Here is a 22,734-nt window from a genome sequence, read left to right as displayed (position 1 = left end):
TAACTCTGGACCAGAGAGACTCAAACATCATCACTGCATGGCATCTTGACAACTTTGGACTCTAATGAGTTGTGAAGACAGCAGAAGTCCCAGAGATTATCCAGAAGCTGAGTGGTCTTTTTGCCTTTTTGAAGCTAAAACCATCAAAAAAAAAAAAATAGTAACCCACTTTTGTCATATCCAATGGCATTTTATTATGCCCCACAGGGATTTTATTCAGAGCTGAGAAGTTCTCACTGACTTTTAAATAACTTACAGTAACTTGTAATGACTTTTCAGAGAGCTTGGAAATGTAGAAAGATCAGATGAAACCAGATAGCTCTGAGTTTCTCAATCTCAAAAAAATTGTACAACACATACACAAAGAGGCAAGACACATGCTCATAACTTGCCAGTTATACAATTATACGCTGATACCACCCTTGGTTTGACTCTGAGAATTATTCACTTTATCTCTAACATTAATACTAAAAATATTCAGATACTACTTATAATTTTTCAGGTGCCTTCCATGCAATCACCTTCTTATGTAAGCTTCTGTATAGATTTGAGATTATCATTATTTCCAGAAAATTTAAGTGGCCTCTGCAAGACCAGAGAGCTTTGATTGCAGGGGTGGCCCTGGAATTCCAACCCAAGTCTCCTGAAGGTCCAGTTCTTGTTCTTCTCTAGTCCTGCTCTTCCTCCTGCTTCTGGCAGAGCTACTGTCTCCATCTCCTAGAATAGCTCTTTGACAATTTATATCACTTACATTTAAAAAGGAAAGATGCAAGGTTAAAAGAAATCTAATTTTCATTTAAATATTTTACTTTCTATTGAAATATTTTTCAATCAGGCAGTCCAAAATTTTATAAAAATAGCTGTATTAATAAGTATTTGTGGATTGTCAGTTCAATCAGGTTCCCAACATGTAATCTCATTAAGTCTCAGAAAGGCAGCCAGGACCTGGCTTCCCAAGCTACCCTCATACTCTTTTTCAGCTGCAATCATCTCCCAGATTTATGAACTTGGTTGAGTGATAAGGCCTATATCAAAGTATGTGAAATCAGTATCCCTGCTCTGATCGACCAGTTGAACAATGAGAATGTCACCTATGTGGGGGAGCCCTTCTCTGCAGAGGTGCATTTCTGTTTTTTCTGCAAAGACAATGAATACCTTTCAAATCAACAATTACCTACGAATGAGAAGCATTCCAGTAGGAAATGTAAGGAGAAAATGAGAAGCAGTCTCCCATGGTCCTAGAACAACACGTGTTTTTCTGCCACAACAGCTCATTATTAAGAAGGACTAGTTCACACAACTGACCCTCCAAAGGCCCCAGCTTATCAACACATGCCCAATGAGCCAGGTGGTCCATTCAAGTACTAACAATGAATTAGCCCAAACCCCAGTGCCAGGTAATAAGGCTGGTGCTTAGAGAAATCACCTTGGGTGGAGAGAAAGAACACGACCAGGACAGAAAAAGAAGTGTCTGTCTGTGTGGTGAGGGTGAAATTAGGTGTGGAGTGGGCATCCTTATTATCCATCTGTTTTCCATCAAAACTGTCTTTAAAAGTGTCACTCAGGTCACTAATCTACATATGCAACTCTTTGTAGAACTATGTAAATCACTTTGGAACCTTCAAATAGCCATTTTGGTAAGGTAATATCATCTCTGAGAGGCTCAACATGTTTTAAAGATACTATCCAGTACATTCTGGAAATAGCTAGAAAGACTGAAGCAAAGAGATGGCACCCAAGGCCAGGATCGGAGAACCAAATGCCACCTATGGATCCCACTAAATCTTAGCCTGAATTCTAGGTGAAGGCAAGGCAGCCAGAGGGAGAATGAAGTCTGCTTAAAATTGCCATTCTACGTGAGTAAAGGGGAAAACTGCTCAATATATGTGTGAAGTTCTGTTTTATTTACTATATATACGTGGTGCCTAGAGTAGTACCTAGCCCACTAAAGGAGCTCAACCAACATTTGTTGAACAAGCAAGCAAAAATGTGAGAATAAAAACGGTCAACTCTCTCAATCTTGTTTGTAACTTGGGGCTTGAAAACATTTTTATCAATCAATTTTAATCATCTTTCCCAAAAGCCAGACTTTGCTAGGTATCTATGAAACTATAAAGGAATGTATTTTCCTTCTCACAGATGAAGTGTGATGAGACCCTTCTTTAGAACAATCATACATCAGTGTCTACAAGGGCCTTAATTTAAGTTTAAATGTATTGTTGTTGTTTTTGTGGGTGGAGGAGAAGGCAGGTGCATTGGACGCATTCTTAGTCTATTTTGCCTCTCTCTGTTTGCTCCATAATGCTCAGATTTAATCAGTTTGCCTCTCCACAAAACTTATTAGCCACTGCCCTCTGTTCTTTCAGCTTAAAAGAGTGTTTCAAATTATTGAAAAGAAAGAAAGGAGAGTGGAAGGAAGGAAGCAGGTACATAGAAAACAGCCACACTGAGTTGGCCAATAGAACAAGAAGCAAGAATATTCCCTAACAATTCCATAGCCATATATATATATATATATATATATATTTTAAAGACAACCCAGCTTTATGTTCAGAAGTATTATGTTTAATCTCATTTTCCTATCATAACAGCAAGAAAAGTCCAAGGTACTAAAGGTTTTATAACATACCTACTTTCATTTAATATCACCAGAAGGAAAAGAATATGACAATGAGGAGTACCCTGCTGTCCCAAAACTTGTAAAAGTAGACATAAAGGAACATAATTTACGTTAATGACTTTAGTGGTTCCCGAGCACTAAGCAGTACAGAAACTTGTACCAGTGAGGAGTATTTGTACCGATGTAAATGATAGCTAACTCTGTGTCTTCCCTTTACCTATAAAGTGGTGTTGGGCAAAGTGCCTTCCATGAAGTTTCAGGATCTAAAAAACATAGAGTGTTATCAGTAACCCACAGCATGAGCTGAAGGGATCGTGCTGCTTCTCAAAAAATGCAAAATATCAAAATCAGACCATTACTTAAAGAGCATAGCAATTATGGAAGAGCAAGCTACTCAAGAAACCAAAGCTCTCTCTGTTGCCCAGGACAGGAAAGACTGGGAGAGGTGGGACCCAGCTGCTTGACATTTCACTTCCAACCAATAGCTAATCCTGGATGTTTAATTTGGAAGATGGTGTGTTGTGCAGGTTTAGTTACTCACAGGCAAGCTCTGCTTGGCAAAAACACTGGAACAACCCCATGAAGGACGAGACATAGAAAGCTAACTCCAATTATTAAAATGATAAGCCTAGTAAAATGTCGAACCCACTTTAAAGCAATAAATAGGCAGACCTAGAACAGATTCCTGTAAAATTTTGAGTTTAATTTCTGTCAGGATCTAGAGCACAGTGCCAGAACACATGGACATTCAAGATAAATGTTAGAAAAGTTACAATAAAATAAAAAGGCATAATACTTTGGATACACACAAACTTAAAATCACTCTTAGGCATTCATTTCCTATTGCTTACCTGTCCACAGCACTTTATATTGAAAAGCCATGTAAATCTCCCTTGATATGAAAACTTTATATCAGACTTGTTAATCACACCTGCTACCATCTGCCCTGATAAATGCAGGGTCCTAGGAGCCATGTTCTACTAAATGGCCCTAACTTTCCAGCCCAAGGACAGGCTATTCACAGGTTACCTTCATACATGTCTGCAGTCAGTTAGATTTCTATTTCCCATTCTCCTTGAGATTATTCTAACCTGGTGCCCAAGAAAGCTCTTCCTCTAAAATGCAGTGCCTTCCAAATTAAGCATTCACATTATTGGTTGGAAATTGTGTCAAGAAAGTTTGCCTTCTTGGGGATAAGGTGGACCAATCTCTCTCTTCTACAAATTTAAAGCAGTGAGTAAGGGGTGGGAAGCAGAAGCTGGATTTGATACAGGCATACAGAAAAGTTATGAGCGGGTGAATCCATGAACTGCACCTGCTGAATTCCCAGTTCCAGGTTCAGAGAAACCGAACTATATTCACAGGCCTACACTTGGATTTTCATGAAGTTCTATCACCCTCAACTTCTTTTAACATATCTCCAATAATTAAGCCAGAGTTTCCATGCCTTGCAAAAGAAAAAAAAAAAAACCTTAAGAAACTTTAAATTTAAAAAGTAGGCAAGCAACTTGCCTAAATCTCCGGAGAAAACAAAGCCATAGTTAATCTATCACTACCAATTCTAAGGAATTTCTTCAGCTTTCTGACATCACCACCAAGAGAAATCTGTTCACTGCACTTTGGAAAAAGGGGAACCCAAAGTGGAAATGTCCATTTCTTAGAGTAAAAGGAATTAATTGTAAATGACCTCCACATCTTTCTATATTCCCAATGATAAATTAAAAAGTTTGGACGTGCTGAAAAGCTAACTGCTAACAAAGAAATGAGGAATGCTCTTCAAATTGAATAAATACATGTGGGATAACATAATATTAATATGAAAAAAAGCTAGTGTGGCTCCTCATTGACGGGCAGGGACTCCCAAAGGTTTCCCGAGTGAGGACCTCTTTATACGCAACTGCTATAGTATTTCATTCAAAATGGCAAATGTCCATCTGCACACGCCCTCACGACTAGGGTAGGCTTTCAGAACTCTGGAGCCACATTCAGACAGCCATCTTTGAATGGGAACTTGGAATGAATCCAAAGTGGAAGAAATTCTAGTCACCTGGTAAGAGAATTTGCAAACATCCTTAATTGATTAATTAATTAGCTTATTTATCCTAGACGTTGTCCTTATGGAAGCAAATTCACAAATCAAAATATACCCACAGCCGGAGCAGAAAGCCATGCTTGAATTCTCAGTGCTTACTCATAGATTTCAAATACCCTTAAACATCAGCAGTGAGAGTCACAGTCCAAGGCTATCTCAAAATGCCAAAGCAGCTCAACAAAAAGTGAAAAATTCAGTCATATCAGTTCTTTGACATCACACCAGTGAGTTACAGGTTCACTGTACTGAAAATCTTGTAAAAAAAAGCCCAGAACTCACAAAACTAGATCTATTCAGTAGAATGAGTAAAAATTAAATAACATACATAAACAGCTTCACATAGTATCAGACAGCTAACAGCAAGTATCCAGGGAAGGCTGGCTCTGCATGTTTAGTGGTTCTTTCTAGCACAGAGAAAAAAGTCAGACACTGAAGGTAGACAAACATGGAGTTATAGGCTCATTCTGAACAGGTTACTTAACTTGTCTAAGCTTCAGTTTCTCATATGTGAAAGTGGATAAAAATCACCGCCCCACCTTGGTTTTTCATAAGGTTTGAGGAAGACAAGAGATGGAAAAATCTCACAGTTTGAAACCCTGGCTCCCCAAAAGGCCAGCTGCTTCCAGGGAAGAAGAAGAACCATCACCATTGTTACTGCTGTTATCATCACTGGATTTTGAACAGGAAAAACTCCGAGTCAGTCTCAGAGATACTGAAGATTCTGTATCTTATACTGTTAGGCAACCAGTAGTGTGTCTGTGGCAGCTTTCTCAGCCCCAGCACTACTGACATTGTAGAACAGGTAAGTGTTTGTTGGGATCCTGCCATGTACACATGTTATGGGATATTTGACAGCATCCCTGGCCTCCACCGAGCAGATACCAGCAGCACCTTCAAGTTACAAGCAAAAACGTCTCCAGACACAGCCAAAGATCCCATGGGGGGGCAAAGTCACCCTTGGTTGAGGACCACTGGTTGATATCAATGACAAGGATTCAGTAGCTTAGAAAATGCTGAGAATCCCCTGAGTGGGCATCAACCCAAACGAGCCAAGGTCTAATGCTGGTGTCGGCTGTCATCCACCGGGTCTCACATTCTTACTCAGCATACGGCATGGAATTTTAAAACAAGTACTTGTCAGGAAACCACATAGCAGCAAGCTCAGAATTCCTGAACTTACAAAATAACCCATGGAAACACTGTGGTGGAAATATAATAAAGCAATAAAGCACAAACTACACAGACATGAACAATTTGGCAAATGCTCCCCAATCAGCCCCTCTCAGTGACCTAGTCATAGCATGAGCAATGTCCTTTCTCCTTTGCTGCATTAAGAGAGAAGTGTGGTCAGAGGAAAGACTGGATGCCAAAAACGCCTGTGTTTTCATTCAGCTGGCAATCCTGGCTTCAGGCAAAGCTCTACACTTCTGCTCCAGTTTTTCCAATTGTAAAATGGAGCTGGTAATAATGAATACCCTAACCTAACTAGTTTTTGATTCTAAGTTGAGGCTATCCACTCACTTCAGGGCCTCGGGTCGTAATAACCACTAGGGGGAAAATCGCTGCAACCACAAGAAACAATTTTGTCTCCAACCTTTTGGTGTGAAAACTGGAATTCATTTCATCTTTTTCATGGAATGTTTTAGTCTATCATACCATCTCATCTCACTTATGATGGTCTTCTTTGTATTATGTAGACATGCACTGGAAACTATGTATATTAGCATTTTGCAACATTTTTTTCATTATTATTCCCCAAAGGAGCCTTTTTAGGCATTTTTTCTTATTCATTTCCCCCACGTCATGCAATTTTAATATCGGATATACAGAATATCCCTTTATGTACTATGTCCCTTTGGAAGCCCATAAACAACTGGAAACTGATGATTATTATGCTCCCCAAGAATCAGTTTTTACTCCCTGGGGCAGTATGGCCCCACTGAGAATCCACAGTGTAGGCGGATCTAGTTTACAAGGTGCGTTCAGAGCCTGCAAAGTCACCTCCCAGACAGCAGGGACTTAAATGGGGGTTTCTGAAGAAGCTGAGAATACCAGAAAGAAAACTGGAGAAACCGGATAATTCAATATGGCATCAAATCTATATCAGCTGGAGAGATTTGAATTCATAAGGAAAAAAATGTGTCTTTCTTCCAGGACCCCCAAGTCTCTGCGGCTGACAATACCTCTTAGGGGCCCCAAACCCAACTATAACCTAGCTTCACCTCTGAAGGGAAATGCCTTCACGTGTGCACTTCTTGGTAAGCATGGGAAGGATTCTGTCAGGTGTTAGAATTATAAAAATAGATGGCACACAGTGGCTACCATGGAAGAAATCAGAACCACAGGGCAAAGGCATGTATGGCTTTTGGTGTATAGAGCTTCGGATGCAGGAGTCTCGGGGCCAGCTGGCCTCACCAGGACAGAATGATGTGACAGGAGTGGCCTAAGTGAACTAAGTGGATGGGTGCAGAAACAGCACGTGGGGCTCTTGCAGAGGATGGCGAGTGTGTGCCTTGCACAGAGAGTGTCAGCCCCGCCGTGTGGCCCAGCGGGTCACATCTTCTGATTTTCTGGATTGTTACCTGAAATCTGGATTTTAAGCAAAATCTTCTAATTTCTAAATGTGGGCTTAAATTTTTCAAAACTTTCATGGACTTAAAAAAAGAAACATCTGCATGCAATATAAGACTACCAATTAATAAACTATTTGCAAAGAGAAGGCAAGAATAATTTCCTTCCTTGGGTGAGGAAAGAGGTTCTGACTCTAAGCGGCATCTTGACATCACAGAAAGCACCAAATGGTGAGGGGGTGATTCCAAGCTCCTTTTGTCCAGTGGAGCTGTAATTTGACAGACCGACGTGGTGGGTAATTATGTGCAAAGGTCACTGCTTCATATCTTTATACTTTAAGAAACATTGGGGAATAGTGTACCCTAACTACTTAAAGAAATTTAAGTGGCACTCTTCTATGACCACAAATGGGATGGACTTCTGTGCATATACCAGAGATTCTTAATAACCACTGATTTCACCTATACTTAACAGTTTAATAATGCCGCATTTTCTGCCTAATTAGACAAAATGTAACATCACCAAACTAACATTACCAACATGCAAATTTTTAAATTCTTAAAACACATAAGCAATTACATCTTCCTAAAATTTTAGTGGATGTGAGTGCACAGTGAATCCCAACCCTGAGTCCAGAGCCTTAACTTTTGGACAGCTGCAGACGTATTTTAGTAGTCTGGGATTTTTCTAAATACAGTCCTTCCCAAGTCACAGAGGCCGTGACAGCTCTACTCCAGTCTGATGGCTAGTTCAAGTTCTCTTCATTTTTCGTATCACAATTGTAATAAAGAATTAACCCAAAGCTTTGTATTTTACCAAGAAACATAAATGCAGCATTCAAAGGGGTATCACTGAGAGATAGGCACAATGTTTATAAAAAGAAAAAAAAAAGGGAATGTACTGAAGAGTTTCACAGTAGTTGTGGGATCAAGGTCAATGGCTAAGACAAAGTCAATGAAGAGAAAATTACCTTATTTGTAAACTCTTTAGCTAAGAGCTGAGTGATAGAAGTAACCTTTTATAAAACAAGTGAATTCTCTTAGTGATGTCAGAAGTTAATGTTAATAGCCACAAAGTGCTTAAAACTGAAAAGGAAAATTACAGACTGACTCTTTCTTAGCCATTAAATATTGTTAGCACACTCTAGTTCTGACATACTAACATAAAAGATAATAAAAATCATAAATAAACTGGCTGTCTGCTTCTAAGATTTACTTTACTCAGACTGGTCAGTTGAAAGGCAAAATACTCAAAATACTATGTTGAACATCCTTCTAGCTCCCTAAACGCAGGGACCTCACAGAGATGAGAATTTCTGGACAAAGAGTGGAGACACAAATATACAGGAGTCATCATCCAGATGAAGGGAGGTCCTCATTTTAATGAAGAATTAGGTATTAGTATTCTTATCTCAAACTTCTCTAAATTGTCAACTCTGTCATCATCCTATAATGAAAAAGAAATGCTATTAATGTCTATAATAAATCAGCGTTTCACTTCTGCTCTGTTTCTACCTTGCCTGGATTGACTAAGATGGACCCTGAATGAAAAGTCCACACAGAGTCAGTGGTTCCCTGAAGCTAGTTGTTGGCCCTGTGTTGGTTCAACACAGAAGTTCTGACCAATTCACATCAAAATGAGAAAAACAGGGGTGATAGTGAGTTTTTTCATAGGACTGAATGTATATGTTTGCAAGACGTTTTTTTGTCTAGGTTTTCCTTTTCATTAATCTGTTTGTTATTAAAGAATATTTTATCATATGAAACATGAATAATAAATGGGAGCCTCCCTTGAATTTTTTGAATAAATTTATTTTCTAAAATAAAAGGTTGGTGAACCTATAATGGGCCCCCTTTGTAATTTTAATTTTTACTAAATCTCAAAATCCATATGACTCAGCATATGCTGACCTAATTGTCTGTAGAGAGGTGCCCTGGTGTTTGGATGTGGCCCTAGCCAGGAAAGGACAAGAGACGGAAGAGAGAGGCTGATCCTAAAGCGTAAGACTTGGGCTCACCTCTGGGAAATGAGTCACCCAAGCACTAGCCCAGAGCCAGGAGAGCGGGCTCTGCCACTTATTAACCAAGTACTCTTTGTCACCCCCACACTCTGAGTTCACTGTGTATATTATAAGAGACTCCTGGAGGTGCTTATAGCTCTACCAACTCATGAGTCTGATCTGGGTGATTCACTCTGTGACTTTGGAAAGTACCCAACGAGAGCATTGACTGAGATGTCAATATCTGGATAAAAAGTGATATAATGGACCCACTGACTTCTGACTTTTCCACCAAGGCATGTGAGGGTAGAGCAAGGGGCCAGGAGACAGGACAGCTCAAAGAGAGGATTTCACCCGTCCTTCACCACCTCTCCTGATATCTGATCAAGAAACCACGGCCCCATCCTTCCCTCATTCTCATCTCCCTTCTTCACCCTCACACGCACACAGACCTGCACTCCTGCCTCACCTTTCCTCTTCTTGCTACACAAAAGGAGATTCAGACAGGGCCCTAAAGGATCGCCCTCGGTGGCAGTTGGGATTGGTGATGTTGGGCAGTAGGACAAATTTCGTGGCCTACCGAAACAATTTGCAGCACAGCTCAAAGGGGCATAACCTTAGAAACCCTCCTTAATACTTCTTCCCTAAAGTAACTGATTTTACAGCAAGAGTCAGTAGTTAGGCTCAGTCACTCTTAGAAAGAAATATTATTTCTCTCAATGATATCAAATCTAAGCAGAATCTACACAACCCAAATGAAGACAGATTTCTAAAAGAGAGAGAATCCAAAACAGCAAGAGCTCATCTTAAAATTCTAAGACTCCATCACACTTTCTCTCAAAGGTTCAACTGAGATTCAATGGTATTCCCTAGTTCATGTGGATATTTCTTTTTCCTCAGCCTAGTGAAATATTCCTTGAGGAATATTGTATCAATTCATTGGCTACTTCAGAGTTTTTCCTTCAGAAAATGAACTGATGGGAACTATGAACTAGATTTTCTAATTGGTAGATTTAATTCTCCATGAAGTCTCTGGCTTCACAGCCCCACAAGTAAAATGCTCTCAGGAAAGCAGCTGCCTTCAGAATCGATGCCTCAGTCATTTGTGTGTGTATGTGTGTGTGTGTGCACGTGCACACATGCATACATATACACACATAAACACACACACACACACACAATATGCCCACTGTGAAAACGGGGCCCTCTGTCCCTGGGGACATGGCATGAGATATCTTCTGAGGGGAGACGGTGTGGTGTGCCCCTCTGACCCTCAACAGTTGCTGGCACCAACAGCCCTGCTCAGTTTCGGAGGACAAGGGGATGCTTACCTGCACCGGCTCAGGGGGAAGCTGGACCACATGTTGCATGCGCTCGCTGTGATGATGCCTTGATTCCTCCTCGTAAATCACATCCCTCTCGTGCTGGGGAAGGTTCAGGAAGCGACGGATGGTACAGAGGTTCTCCCAGAGGGTGCGGTTTTCTGGGCTGGGGTTCTCCTTCCAGCGGAGCAGTTCACACAACCAGCCCTGGAAACAGACACGGTCACTTGAGTCAAACTGCTGAGTGCAGAGCAGCAGCAGGGGCTTCAGTGCAGTCAGGTACCATCCCAGTTTATCATATTTTTATGTCAAAATTATTCCCACCAAACTGGGGAGATACTGAGGCAGCCTGACAACTGTGAAAACAAACCAATGGCCATGCAGGTAGGTACACCAACGCCTGAGAGTCGTCAGTCTAGTGGTTATCTTGTCACCCTTCCTATTGAACATACTCTCAATTAATTTACAGTTCCTTTGTAAAAGATACTCAAGGAAGATGGTAGCTGTCCAATCCTCAGAAAAATTAATTCATGTTGGTCAGCTACAATTTTTAAAAATTACCCAATTGGATAGCAGTCTATTCCAAGACAGAGGTGAAGATGGACAAACAGGTATTACAAAGTGGTCAATTCTAAAGAAGAAGAAAAATGCCTATGTATAAACAGCACTGAATTCTCCAGGGAGGAAACAGCCTCACAGTTATCAATAACCCCTCCAGAACAACCTTAGCTAGAATGAGGATAAGTGTCGATCTGCTCAATCTCTGAATGCCTCGGGCTCTGGGCCCTCCTAAACCATCACCTTCCCGCCACAGCCACACCTGCAGGAAGGTAGGCACTTGGACGGGTCACACCTGCAAATGTGTGCCTCCCAACTCTGGCATCCGGATGTTCTCTCGCTCGCGACTGCACGAGAAAGAAAATGTAATGCAAATAATGATGGATTATATGAAAATAATACAGAGGATGCTGTCAACATCGCTCACTGACTCATGTCAAAATATTTTACCCAGTAGCTTTCTAACCCATCATTTCCAAGCTACGTTAATTTTAAAAACAAGAACTGTCCCACATCACGCCTCCTGCAAAAACGAGTAAGAATTTTTCTAGAAAAGGTGCATAAGTAAACACAAATGACTTTGTAAAAAATAAATCCCGAACCTCAACAAATTCCGTATCATAACTTGTAAGCCAACGGAAGTTCCTGACATGCATTATAAAATCCCCTTATAATATCAGAAGCTGTTGTTTGTCTAACTCTCCACTGTGTCTTCTGCCTTTCCCCCAAAAAAGGCAAGATTTGATTATCTCCGCTGCATCAGCCAAGACAGCAACACCAGCTGTTCTCATTGTGCAGCCTCTTCCTCGCGGCCTCCATGTTAATAACCTGATCATTCCATTTTCTCCTTCAACTGCCGGCTGCAGCACCGCGAAGAGACAAAAACCCAGGCCCATCTGCAGCAGCTGTAGGCACTGAACTGTGAAGCCACTGGGGATTTATAAACTAATCTGTAACACAACACTGCCTTGTTTTTACAAGTGAGAGGCCACATTTGCGCAGACCTGATCTTTTCTTGCAATAAACTGGGAGCTGGGGAGAGTTAGAGGGTTAGGAAGAATGAAAACAAGATATCTCATCATTTGCTTGGAAATGTTTTTCTAAGTATTTTCATAGCTTTTTTTTTCCAGTTCAACTGAGAGACAGGTAATGGTTGATTTTTCAAGGTGCAAGCTATATGAAAACTGAAGATGATTGATTTTTTTTATCCCTATCAGATAGCAAATAATATTAAAAACAAAACAAAACAAAAAACTCCTAGTCCCCAAGTGTTCCCTCAAGGGTTTCTTTGTACAGAGCAAAGAATTCTTGAAATGGAAAATAAACCATCTGTGGAAAAAATAAGCTCCTATTTCTCTGTCTTTTCGCAGATCTGAATAAGTCTCCAACTGAACTCTTTCAGATGTTTCAAACAGGTATGTTTAACATCTCCCAGGGGAGGCTACAGCACGGCGGCCAATCATTTAACAGAAAATAAAAACAAAAACCTACATCTGTTAAAAGATGACGTTCTGAGCTACTCAGACCTTAAGGAGGACAGCACCTGCTGTTCCGCATGAGGAGTGAACTGCATTGTGGGAAGCCGCAGCTTGAAAGGAGACAGGTGACAGCTGAGTAGGATCTCCACGTATGAAACTCGGAATGTCTCGCACAACATGCATTGCCGCATTTGATTTATATGCGCTGTTATAATCTGCACTCATTACAATCACTTAGAACAAACTACAGGCCTCGTTATGGACTGTGTGCTGTCTGCCATCAGTCTTTAAGCAGTCTAGTGCTCAATTTGCCCACTGACATGCAGGGTCCTGACCTTGAAGCTATTAGGGAGCGGATTAGACACAAGTGTGATCATGTGTGCAGACATAAGCAAACCAAATTAATTTCTGGCACAGGGAGGTAGCCAACAAGACCCTGTTCTTAGGGCACCAGAGAACTTCCTCAAATCCCTGATGGAGCTGAGCTAATAGCATGTTTAAGGGAACCCAGTTTTGAAGCTGAAGCACATTCATGGTATTTAGAGGGTTATTAATCTAGTTTCCCCACAAAGTGTTTGCTTGGCTGATCAGATTAAGGGATGGAGCCTTCAACAGTGCACCCCCACCACAGCAGGCCCCAAGAAATCTGTGATACTTCACAGCCTTGGACATATTGCACCATGTGTACCCAGCTGCTTCAATAATTAGCTTATGAATGTATCAGCTGGTTCTGTGATTTTTATAAATAATAACTAACCTACAGAGCAGAAATATTGTCGAGAGCCTTACAGTAGCACAAAGCTGCGAGGTGCTCCTGACTCTGACTTGCTCTTCTACTAAATGCCGATATTCCCTACTAGTGGAGCTCCCATGATGTCATTTATAAATATTTATTTTGCATCTGAAACGGCAATGTATTTTTGTCAGTTTGCTTCACGGCAGCCATGATTTGCTTTCCATTCTCTCAGACTCACTTGCTCACTCCGCACATTTGTGTGCTTATCTTGCGGAAATCTATTCTTCCACCTCACTTGCCATCTCGCCCTCCATCTTTTTCTTCACATGATCCTTCCCCCAGCCCATTTGGGATGCTTATCTCTGTTTTCTCAATAGGGTCTCTTACTAGCTTGTTTGGTGGCTAATGATTGTGTGAAAAAGTGCCACGCTGTTGCATGAACACACATGCAAGGAATTGGGAGTGAACCCATCACAGAAGAGATAGAGTCCCCACACTGGGATTTTTTTCATTTATATAATTTTTGCATGCCATCCAAGAAAGTTTTGCAGTATCAGGCAAAAAAAAAAAGTGTAAATGTCAAATAAAACAGTGACAGATGACAGTATTCTCTATTGAATAGCACTGTTTCTGTCGTGCATGTTCAATGGGAACTCATGAATTATTAATAAACAAATCTCCTTTTTCTGTTAAAAATCTCAAGTAGGTTTTTTGTTGTTGCTCCCTATGTGTTATGTGGAGCATTCCAGGAGAATTATTTTCATTTCAGAGGTGTTGATACAGAGGTACATCTGATTTCCAGCTGCGGCCAGCCTTGTGAGCGGGCACCAGGAACTGTGGAGTACGTACCTAGCTGTGGTTGCTTTTAGTCTGGTTCTAAGTTTTGACCAAAAGTTCGCTGAATATTCATATAGTCAGTTTAGCTTTTTTATACAGTAAAACTGAGGCTAAGTGAATTTCATGTGCTGTGCACAGTTAGGGAGCACAGAATAGTCATTTTGGGGGCCTGAAACTGAACTGCTATGCTACTGCTCTGATATTAAGTAATCTGGTGACCTGTGGATAAGTGGTTACCCTCTTGGATCTTCTGGAAGCTTAACTATAAAAGGAGGGGTTCACAAAAGATGGTCTCTAAGTTACCTTCCAGCTCCCCATTTCATGCTCTGTTACCTTGTTATTTGTCAGAAACGAGAGATAATGATTAGCTATTGGGGTCAAAGTACAAAGGAAAAACCACCTTGGCCAAGTGATCAAGGTCAACATCACCAGCGATGACATGTTCACAACCATAAACCGTGTGATATGATTTCCAGCAAAGGACACGAGATAGTATGTGAGGTAGTCTTGCCAAAAATGCATAACCTCAGGTCCAATCATGACGAACTCTAAATGAGAGATGTTCAACAACATAACCAATCAGTCCTCTTCAAAAGTGGTAAGGTCATTACAAAGACAAAAAAAAAAAAAAAAAAAAAAAAGCAGACAAGAAAGAGAAAAGACAGAGGAATGGTCAAAGAGTGCCAGAAACTAATGATCAATAACTAAATGCAGTGTGGTTCCTGGCTGGGATTCTGGCACAAAAAATGGACATTAGTGGAAATACTACTAATATTTAGTATATATTAATAAATAAATATTAGTAAAATTAGAATAAAGTTTTTAGTTTAGTTAATAGTATGAAAACAATGCTAATTTCCTGGCTTTGACCACACTATGCTGATGCAGGCGTTAGTATTAGGGGAAGCGAGGTGAGAAATACATGGAAACTGTACTGTTTTGCAACATATCTGCGAGTCTAAAATGTGTTCAAAATTAAAAGTTAAAAAAATACAGAGAATACCTGGAACTTACATAGGAAAATGTACATGGAGCCAAAGTGTAATGATGCCAAGGAATTTGTAATTAAAACTCTTTTACCTTCAAATTCTGAACCCAGAGAAGGAATATAAGTTCAAAGCCTGCATCCTTGCAATCAGTAGTTAAAGAGTTCCCAAGCACTCAGCACATAAGCAAATAAGATCTATTAACATCTCATTTTAGCCATCTCATCAGCCTCTTAAACAAATATATTTCCCTCAGTAGAAAAAACACCTCTGGCCTCCCTTTCCCAACTATGCAGGTGAGGTGACACTCACACCAGTAAATATATAGTTTGTTTACAATCCACGGGTTCCTGAAAAGTTGCACGTCAATCTAAATTTACAAAGCAAATAATGTTTTAAATGTATTAGGAATCCTTACTACTTGAAAAAATGTACTTTTATTTCTTTTTGAAAGATGAATAATAACCCCATAGTTTATCTCTCAGTAAATTGATGGTTTTGTTGAGAATTTACTTAAATGAGACACCTTTAAGTTCAAAATTCAAGAGCATTAGAAAAGGCAACAGTAAGAACCACAATTTGCCCCCGTTTTTCCTTCATGGTTTCATCTCCCATCAGTTCCCCCAAAGACCTTGTGCTCCGGCCACTGTGAATTACTCAGTCCCGAATAGGTTTGGTGTATCTTCATGCTTTTGCTCATGTTACTCCCTTTGCTGGAAAATCTCATACTCAACCCTCTGCCCCCTCCATGCAAGCTGTTACTTCAAGGCTCAGCTGACATGGTCTCACCTGATCTCTTGTAAGAACTAGTCGCTCACTTCTGCATGATTCCACAGCACTGTGCTTATAACCCTTTCACAATTTGATGATTATTACTGCTACTGGTGGGCATGCCTGCACCCCTGTCAGAACAGTCGGCTTCTTGATTGGGGTGGAGGGAAAAGGTGGATTTCTTACTCATGTTAGCCTTTTCAGAGCAAGGTATAGTTCCTTGCACATAACAGATGATCAATAAATGCTCAATTGAATTGGAATTATTAGAGTGCACAGAAATGAGCCCAGAAGAATGTTTTACCACCTCAAATTCAGAGTCACAGTTGGAGAGGAGCACAAATTTTTAGAAACAACACTGTCAATGTTCTGAGGGTTTTTCCCCCATCTCCAACACATGAATATGATAAAGAACATGGAGTGATCCAAGGTACCCCATTATATAAGTACAAATAGTGACAGAGGTCTCTCAGAACATTAATTTAGTTTCTAATCTTGTACTGAACATTCACCTACTATGTGCCATGCAATGTGCTGGCACATTGCATATATCATTTAGCTTTCTTTTTTTTCCCCCAATTTTTAAAAGTTGGAGGATAATTGATTTACAATATTGTGTTAATTTCTGGTGCACAGCATAGTGATTCATTTATATTTTTCCTTAAAAATAAATGAAATAAGAGAAAACATATTATGTATATATTTCTTTTCATAGTCTTTTTCATTGTAGGCTATTACAAGGTATTAATTTTCATTATTACTTATTACTTAAAAGGCTGATTGATTGAGAACAAGGAAGTAAGCAATTCTGATCATGAAGCTCAGGGGAAGTGTCCTCACAGAGAACAGGACTTATAAGGTGGACCTTGAAAGATAAAGATGGATTGCACCAGATGGGAAGAGGAAGTGATTAGATTCACATTCCAAGCATAGGTAACATTATCAGCAAATGCATGGATTTATAAAATTATCACATTCAAGGAATCAGAAGCAACTTTATGGAGGCAAAGCACAGGCTAGAAATGGAGGTGGGAGTCATGTTATAAAGGATTTTCATCCTGATCCTATGGTCCACAGGAGTCATTGAAGGCTTCCTAATTGCTATGACAAAGAATTCTTTTCTTTCTTCTCTCCTTTCCCTTCCTTTCTTTCCTCCTTTTTAATGAGCAATTCTTGAAGAAAAGACTATGATAAAGTCAAGAACACCACTTAACCTAGCCTTGACATCTTTTTTTTTTCCATAATAAAATCATGTTGCTGGGTATTAATCAGGGCCCACAATGGCCTGCAGTGGTAAAATCCATACGTCATAACCTTCATCATCCAAGAGTTTTAATTCTTAAAACAATGACTTTTGTCATAAGCACCAAACTGTATCAATCATTCAAAAAATCCTTTCTTGTCATTTTAACCATTTTCTTTTCTTGCATGTGTTTGTGTGCACATGTGTCATTGTTGTTGCTCAGACGAGGAGATTTAAAGCTTTCCCAGGTTGAAAACGAATGAGGAAGGGCCGTATCTATTTCACTTATAAAAAATTTTAAAGGTTTAAAAATTTCAAGTAGACAATAGATGAGTGTCATATTCTCCAAACTACACACTAAAAGCTCTTGAGACTATTCAAATGACCAGGGAGGGCTTTCAGAAACCAACAATACAGCCCAGTGTTTGAGTTTGCAGCCCATTGGCTATGAGTTTGAATCCTGTTTAAGTGATGGGGGAGGGGAAGGAGATGGGAAGAGTGGGGTTCCTGTCCGTGGTACTGAAACATCATTGTGTATTAAGTTACTTCTTTTCCTGCCGAGGGACACTGGTAATATACTCCAACTTCTCTCAGCTCCCATATTTTTTCCTAAAAATAAAATAAAATAAAATAAAATAAAATAAAATAAAATAAAATAAAATAAAATAAAATAAAATAAAATAAAATAAAATAAAAATGAAATAAAATAAAATTAAATTAAATAAAATTAAATAAAATTAAATTAAACAAAATAAAATGTTCTTTGTTGGTGACAAATTTCCTCATTTTTATAATATTTTAGAACAAATACAAACCAGCACTCTCTAAGAAACAAATGCAAGTTCACAGCCTGGTCTGATCAACAAGAGCAAAAGAGTAAAAACTTTGTTTCTGTTAAGTAAGGTTGTACTCGCCTTGAAGGCAAGGCCTTGACACAGTCTTTACTGTTCCCTCGATGTGCCTAACACAGAGCTGAAGAGTGAATTCAATCTACAAATAGTGAGAAGCCCCACCCTCTTTGCCCATCTAGGAACTCCAGTGAATGAATAAATCAGCAAATGAACAGTTCTTCAGGAGAATGACTCAAGGCTTCTTGCAACAGAAATGTAAAAGGCCATTTACTCACCCACATCTTCAATACAGAAATGTCAGCATATGTAACCAAAAGGAAATGTTTTCTGAGTGTCTCCAAAGAAAATTCATATTATTAACCACAGACAGTTCACTTTCTAAATGGAAGCACATGAAGTCCCCAAACAAACTTTTGTAACTGTGAAAGAATTTCTCTTCAGCTGGTTGAGACTCTTCTGAAGTGTGAAATGAGCCAGATAATATTCAGCTCTTGTTTCTTAGTCACCGAATTCTCTTTTCATGAATCCAATAAGTGTCTATTAAAATAAATAAACCCCCTAATGATTCAAGATAACCTAATCAAGAAAGCTGAAATGGATAAAAGGCTAAACTGCAAGGGAGACTTGTCAAGGGCTTCAATGAGCCCCTGATGAGGAGGTCATCTAAACCTGAAAAAAGATCTGTGCTGAGCATTTGGTTACAGTTCAAGGTTAATTATTTTATACCTTGAATGTGGTAAGTAAAAATGATCTGCTTCTTTTTTTATTTTTCAAAATTTTACTCTAAATTCCAAACTGTATTTTCATGGGGACCAATTTTCAGCTGTCTCTGGGCTTGTGTCTCACATTTCTATGGATGTGTTTGTAAAGATTGAATCTGTAATTGAGAGTAATGAAAATTTTATTTCAGAACAACTCCTTAAGCTCTGTCATAAAAGGCTCAAGTCAAGAGGGGATTTCATAAAATCTTTTTGCCTTCCTTACACAGAAATAAGGGCTACACCAGAGCTATATGATAGTACAGAGATTTGGTGTGACTTTATATAAATATGCACACATATACATATAGTCATATATGGAAACATGCACCTGAAAAAGCTATCCATGTTTGTCAAAAAGAAGAATGAATCTGCAATCTTCTCCACTTAAACACCAGAAAGATATTGACAACAAAATGTACTAGGCTAAAATATCAAAGAGAAAACAACCAAAATATTTCTAGTCCCTGACTTCAGGTCCAAGCTCCAGTACACCTATGACATAAGAGATTATAATATGCACACTGCCTCAAGAACTTAAAAGTACAGCAGAAAACCAGAAATGAGACTTGTTTGGAAGACCAGGGCTGGGGCCAGAGTGAGGCAAGCAGGCAACCAATGTGCACAATTTAAGGAGTGCAGCTCTGAAAGTGTGTGCCTCCTTAAATTTTGTACCCTAAGTCCTAGCTTGCCTCACCTTTGTCTTGGCTTATGAAAGGAAGAGATTCAACAGCCTTTAAAGCAAAGAGGTAGGAAGCATTCATAGGCACCAACATTCTCCATCAGTAAGAACCATGGTTTAACTCCGTATCCTCTTCGCAAGAGGTCTGGGAGAGTTCAGACAGATGGCTTTAATATGTCAACCTGATTTGCTTCAAAGTCATAAGCAAGTGTCTACAGGTGCCAGGTCACAAACAGGCAAAATAATGCAACTCAAAGGTTTCTGCAGTAGATAAAGGTGTGCTCACAACCAGTACAGAAACCTCAGCGATGGATGAAGGTATCTAACATTTAAGAAGTGCAAATGGACTCTGAATTTCACTGGTATCTAATTAAGGGTTTCCATAAAGGCTAGTTTGAGGGCACAAAAGTTTAACATAATTAATTATGGGAGTGGTAAAAAGAACCCAATTCCTCACTATAAGATTGATGTAAAAACCGAGATCTTGAGGGAATTTCTGTTGATAATCCCTCAACAGAATTCAATCCCTTGAGTTATGCTGAGAGAAAAGAGAAGATGAAGGGCTTAACTTGACCCTTTGGCATCCTTGTGTTGACCGCCCTCTTAGTTTGGCATGTGCGAATATTGAGAAATCTAATTTTCTCACTACTTAGCACAGTAACTTTTTTTTTCAAATGGTAATTGTAGTAGAAATGCATTGATTTTTTTTTTCATTTGAATTGGGTGGACAGTTGACATGAATAGAAACTGCTTTTTGATAGGCTGTCAAAATGATTGTGTTCCAAAGAAACCTGCCCATCACGAAGCAGCAGCCTCTCGGGCGAGGCCACATGCCTCATTTCAGCCTGGCTTCCACACTGGATTCAAGATGGTAAAAGCAAAAGCATTTGGAGTGAGACTGAGACCACCAACTCATTTTACATGGGGCATCCATCACATGACCAGTTTTTCCCATCACACTTGTTACCAGAGAGATCAGGGTAGCCAAACATTTACTTCCAGTAGCCTGAGCTATCCCAGTCCCAATAAGGCCATCCTCATAAAGGGAACTTAATAAATAAGGCAAGTGTCAAACCACTTTTTGGGCAAAGTGGCAAAACTTTGATCCTTGCACAATATTTTCCAAAGGCTAAGAAACTAGATAAGAAGACTAAAGACACTTCATGATTTTTAAATGTACTCTCCTACATGCAAAGTTGGCCTTGAAATAACTGTAGTTTTAACTTGTCTTATAGTTCTGTGTTATACAGTATGATCCCAATTAGGATGCAAACACACATGTGAAACTCATATACACACATACACATTAGAAGGACAAACTCTAAAATGTTATTAGTAACTGTCTTTGGATTGTGGAGTTATGTGTGATTCATGGTTTTGCCTTTATACTTTTCTTCATTTTCTGAATTTTCTAAAATGAGGATGCTATTACTTAAAGTCATCAAAAATAGAAGTTATTTCTTTAAAAAAGAAATATGTACAATTAACTTGTACCTGGGACATTTTTCAGAGGAGACACAAAAGCAATATGGTAACTCATGACGGAATGAAGAAAATATGTTAGCATATATACTGAATATGATATAAACTTCGACAGCAAAAAGCAATAAAAGGAAGGAAGCAAACCAAACAATATACCGATTATTTTACATAAAGTTGACTGTCTTTATTTTTGCTTTTAAAAGAATCTGCTGTGGATGTCTTAAATCATTTAGCCTGTTAAGCAAATTAGATCATCTATAAGGGGATATTTGACAATAAAGGAGAATGTCCATATAATCTGAGCTTGTAACCTACATCTAAAGCTTAAGTCACCTTCTATTTAGCAATACAATTTAAGTCAGTAGGTGCGGACATGGAATACATTTTTTTGGTGAAACAGTGATAAGGAATAAGGGCCAGTCAGTATGCAAGCTCTGCTTCATCCTAATGTGCATAAAGCACAGAACATACTGAAACCCAATCCCACGAAGAAGCCAGCTCCTATGGAGGAAATGATTTCAGAAGTGTGTGCTGGAGACCAAAAACTCATCTTCCGCAGGTGCAGTGGGATCACGAATATACCTCCCTCTTTCTTGTGCAGTGGCAGTAAGGGCTCTCCCACTCCTGATCCAAGTGGGAGCTCCTGCGGCTTGTGGGCCTGGGAAGGTGTGTGTGTTGGGGAGGGGCACTCAAGGGTTGGCAGGGGTCTTTAAATCTTGGTGAGATGAGGGTCTCATCAGAGACCCTTCTGGGTCCAATCATTCCCAGATCACTCCTTCTCTTTTACCCCAGCAGGCTCTGGGGTTGGCCCTTTCATTACCAGCATCTGAGGCTTACAACCACGTTGTCTGTTTCTCCTTTTGGCAGTGTCTCAGCTTTTCTCTACCTTCCTAATATAGAAAGCAAGATTCCCCTCCACCCCCCTCACCCACCCAAAAAACGAAAAGAAAAAAGAAAGCAAACCCAGTGACCTTCTAACATTTTTGTTCATTCATCTGTTTTTACTTTTTTTTAATAGGGGCAAGATAGAACAGCCCCTTCCCATCCCTCCACCTACTCTATTTTCACCCAAACCTAGTAGGAAAAGACAGTCACGTGTAGAGTTGGGTCTTTGGGCATACAAATAATAAAGATTCACTCTCCTTGCAAAGGAAAACCAACCTCAGATCATTCTCAGTATTCCATGAGCTGAATAAGCAACAAAAAAAGAGAAGAGGGCAGGATACGAGAGAAATGGCGCATTAACGCTTGGGGAAAGGGGCAACTGATGTCAAGGGTAAGAAACGTGGCTGATGATGCTGTGACAAAGCACGTGGCCAGCCCTGGAGGACTGCAGAGGGGTGCCCACAGGTCACTGTGTTTGCTCCTTTCCCCCCTAGATTTCCATTTCCCAGGTCACACATCATAAGCTGCAGTTGAGGAGGAAAGGGGACAGTAACCCTACAGAATTTGAGTAAGAGGGGTAAGGGAGATTACAAGAAGCTATCAAGGAACAAGGAGTTCCTGTGGCCATTCAGATGGCATGCTGGGGCACTCATTCCCTGGTGGTCCTTTGTATGTAAGGACCACCCTGAAGGTGTGCAGAAAATGTCCCACATACCTTTGCACTATGGCTCCTACTAAGCACCCCACACTCCTATTTCACAGAGAACAATCACTGACCATAGTACATCATATCCCAAACTCAAAATGAATGGAAAGTAAAAGATGAAATGTATAGAAGCATACCTTTTCCTCTACCCCTACCC

At 39.8% G+C, this 22,734-nt stretch overlaps 1 protein-coding gene across 7 annotated transcripts in view; it reads right to left on the bottom strand.

The window, feature by feature from the left end:
* Window positions 1-22,734, bottom strand: part of SATB2 (SATB homeobox 2) — a 197,144-nt gene that overhangs the window by 24,863 nt on the left and 149,547 nt on the right. For all 7 annotated transcript variants that reach the window (XM_074364213.1, XM_074364212.1, XM_074364214.1 and 4 more), the window contains one exon: window positions 10,614-10,811. In XM_074364213.1, coding sequence (XP_074220314.1) covers window positions 10,614-10,811 — 198 coding nt within the window. The remainder of the gene's footprint in view (window positions 1-10,613; window positions 10,812-22,734) is intronic.

Source organism: Camelus bactrianus, chromosome 5, assembly GCF_048773025.1.
Source record: "Camelus bactrianus isolate YW-2024 breed Bactrian camel chromosome 5, ASM4877302v1, whole genome shotgun sequence".
NCBI lineage: Eukaryota > Metazoa > Chordata > Mammalia > Artiodactyla > Camelidae > Camelus > Camelus bactrianus.
Note: the sequence above shows the minus strand (reverse complement) of the source record. Positions and strands in the feature narration are given on the sequence as shown.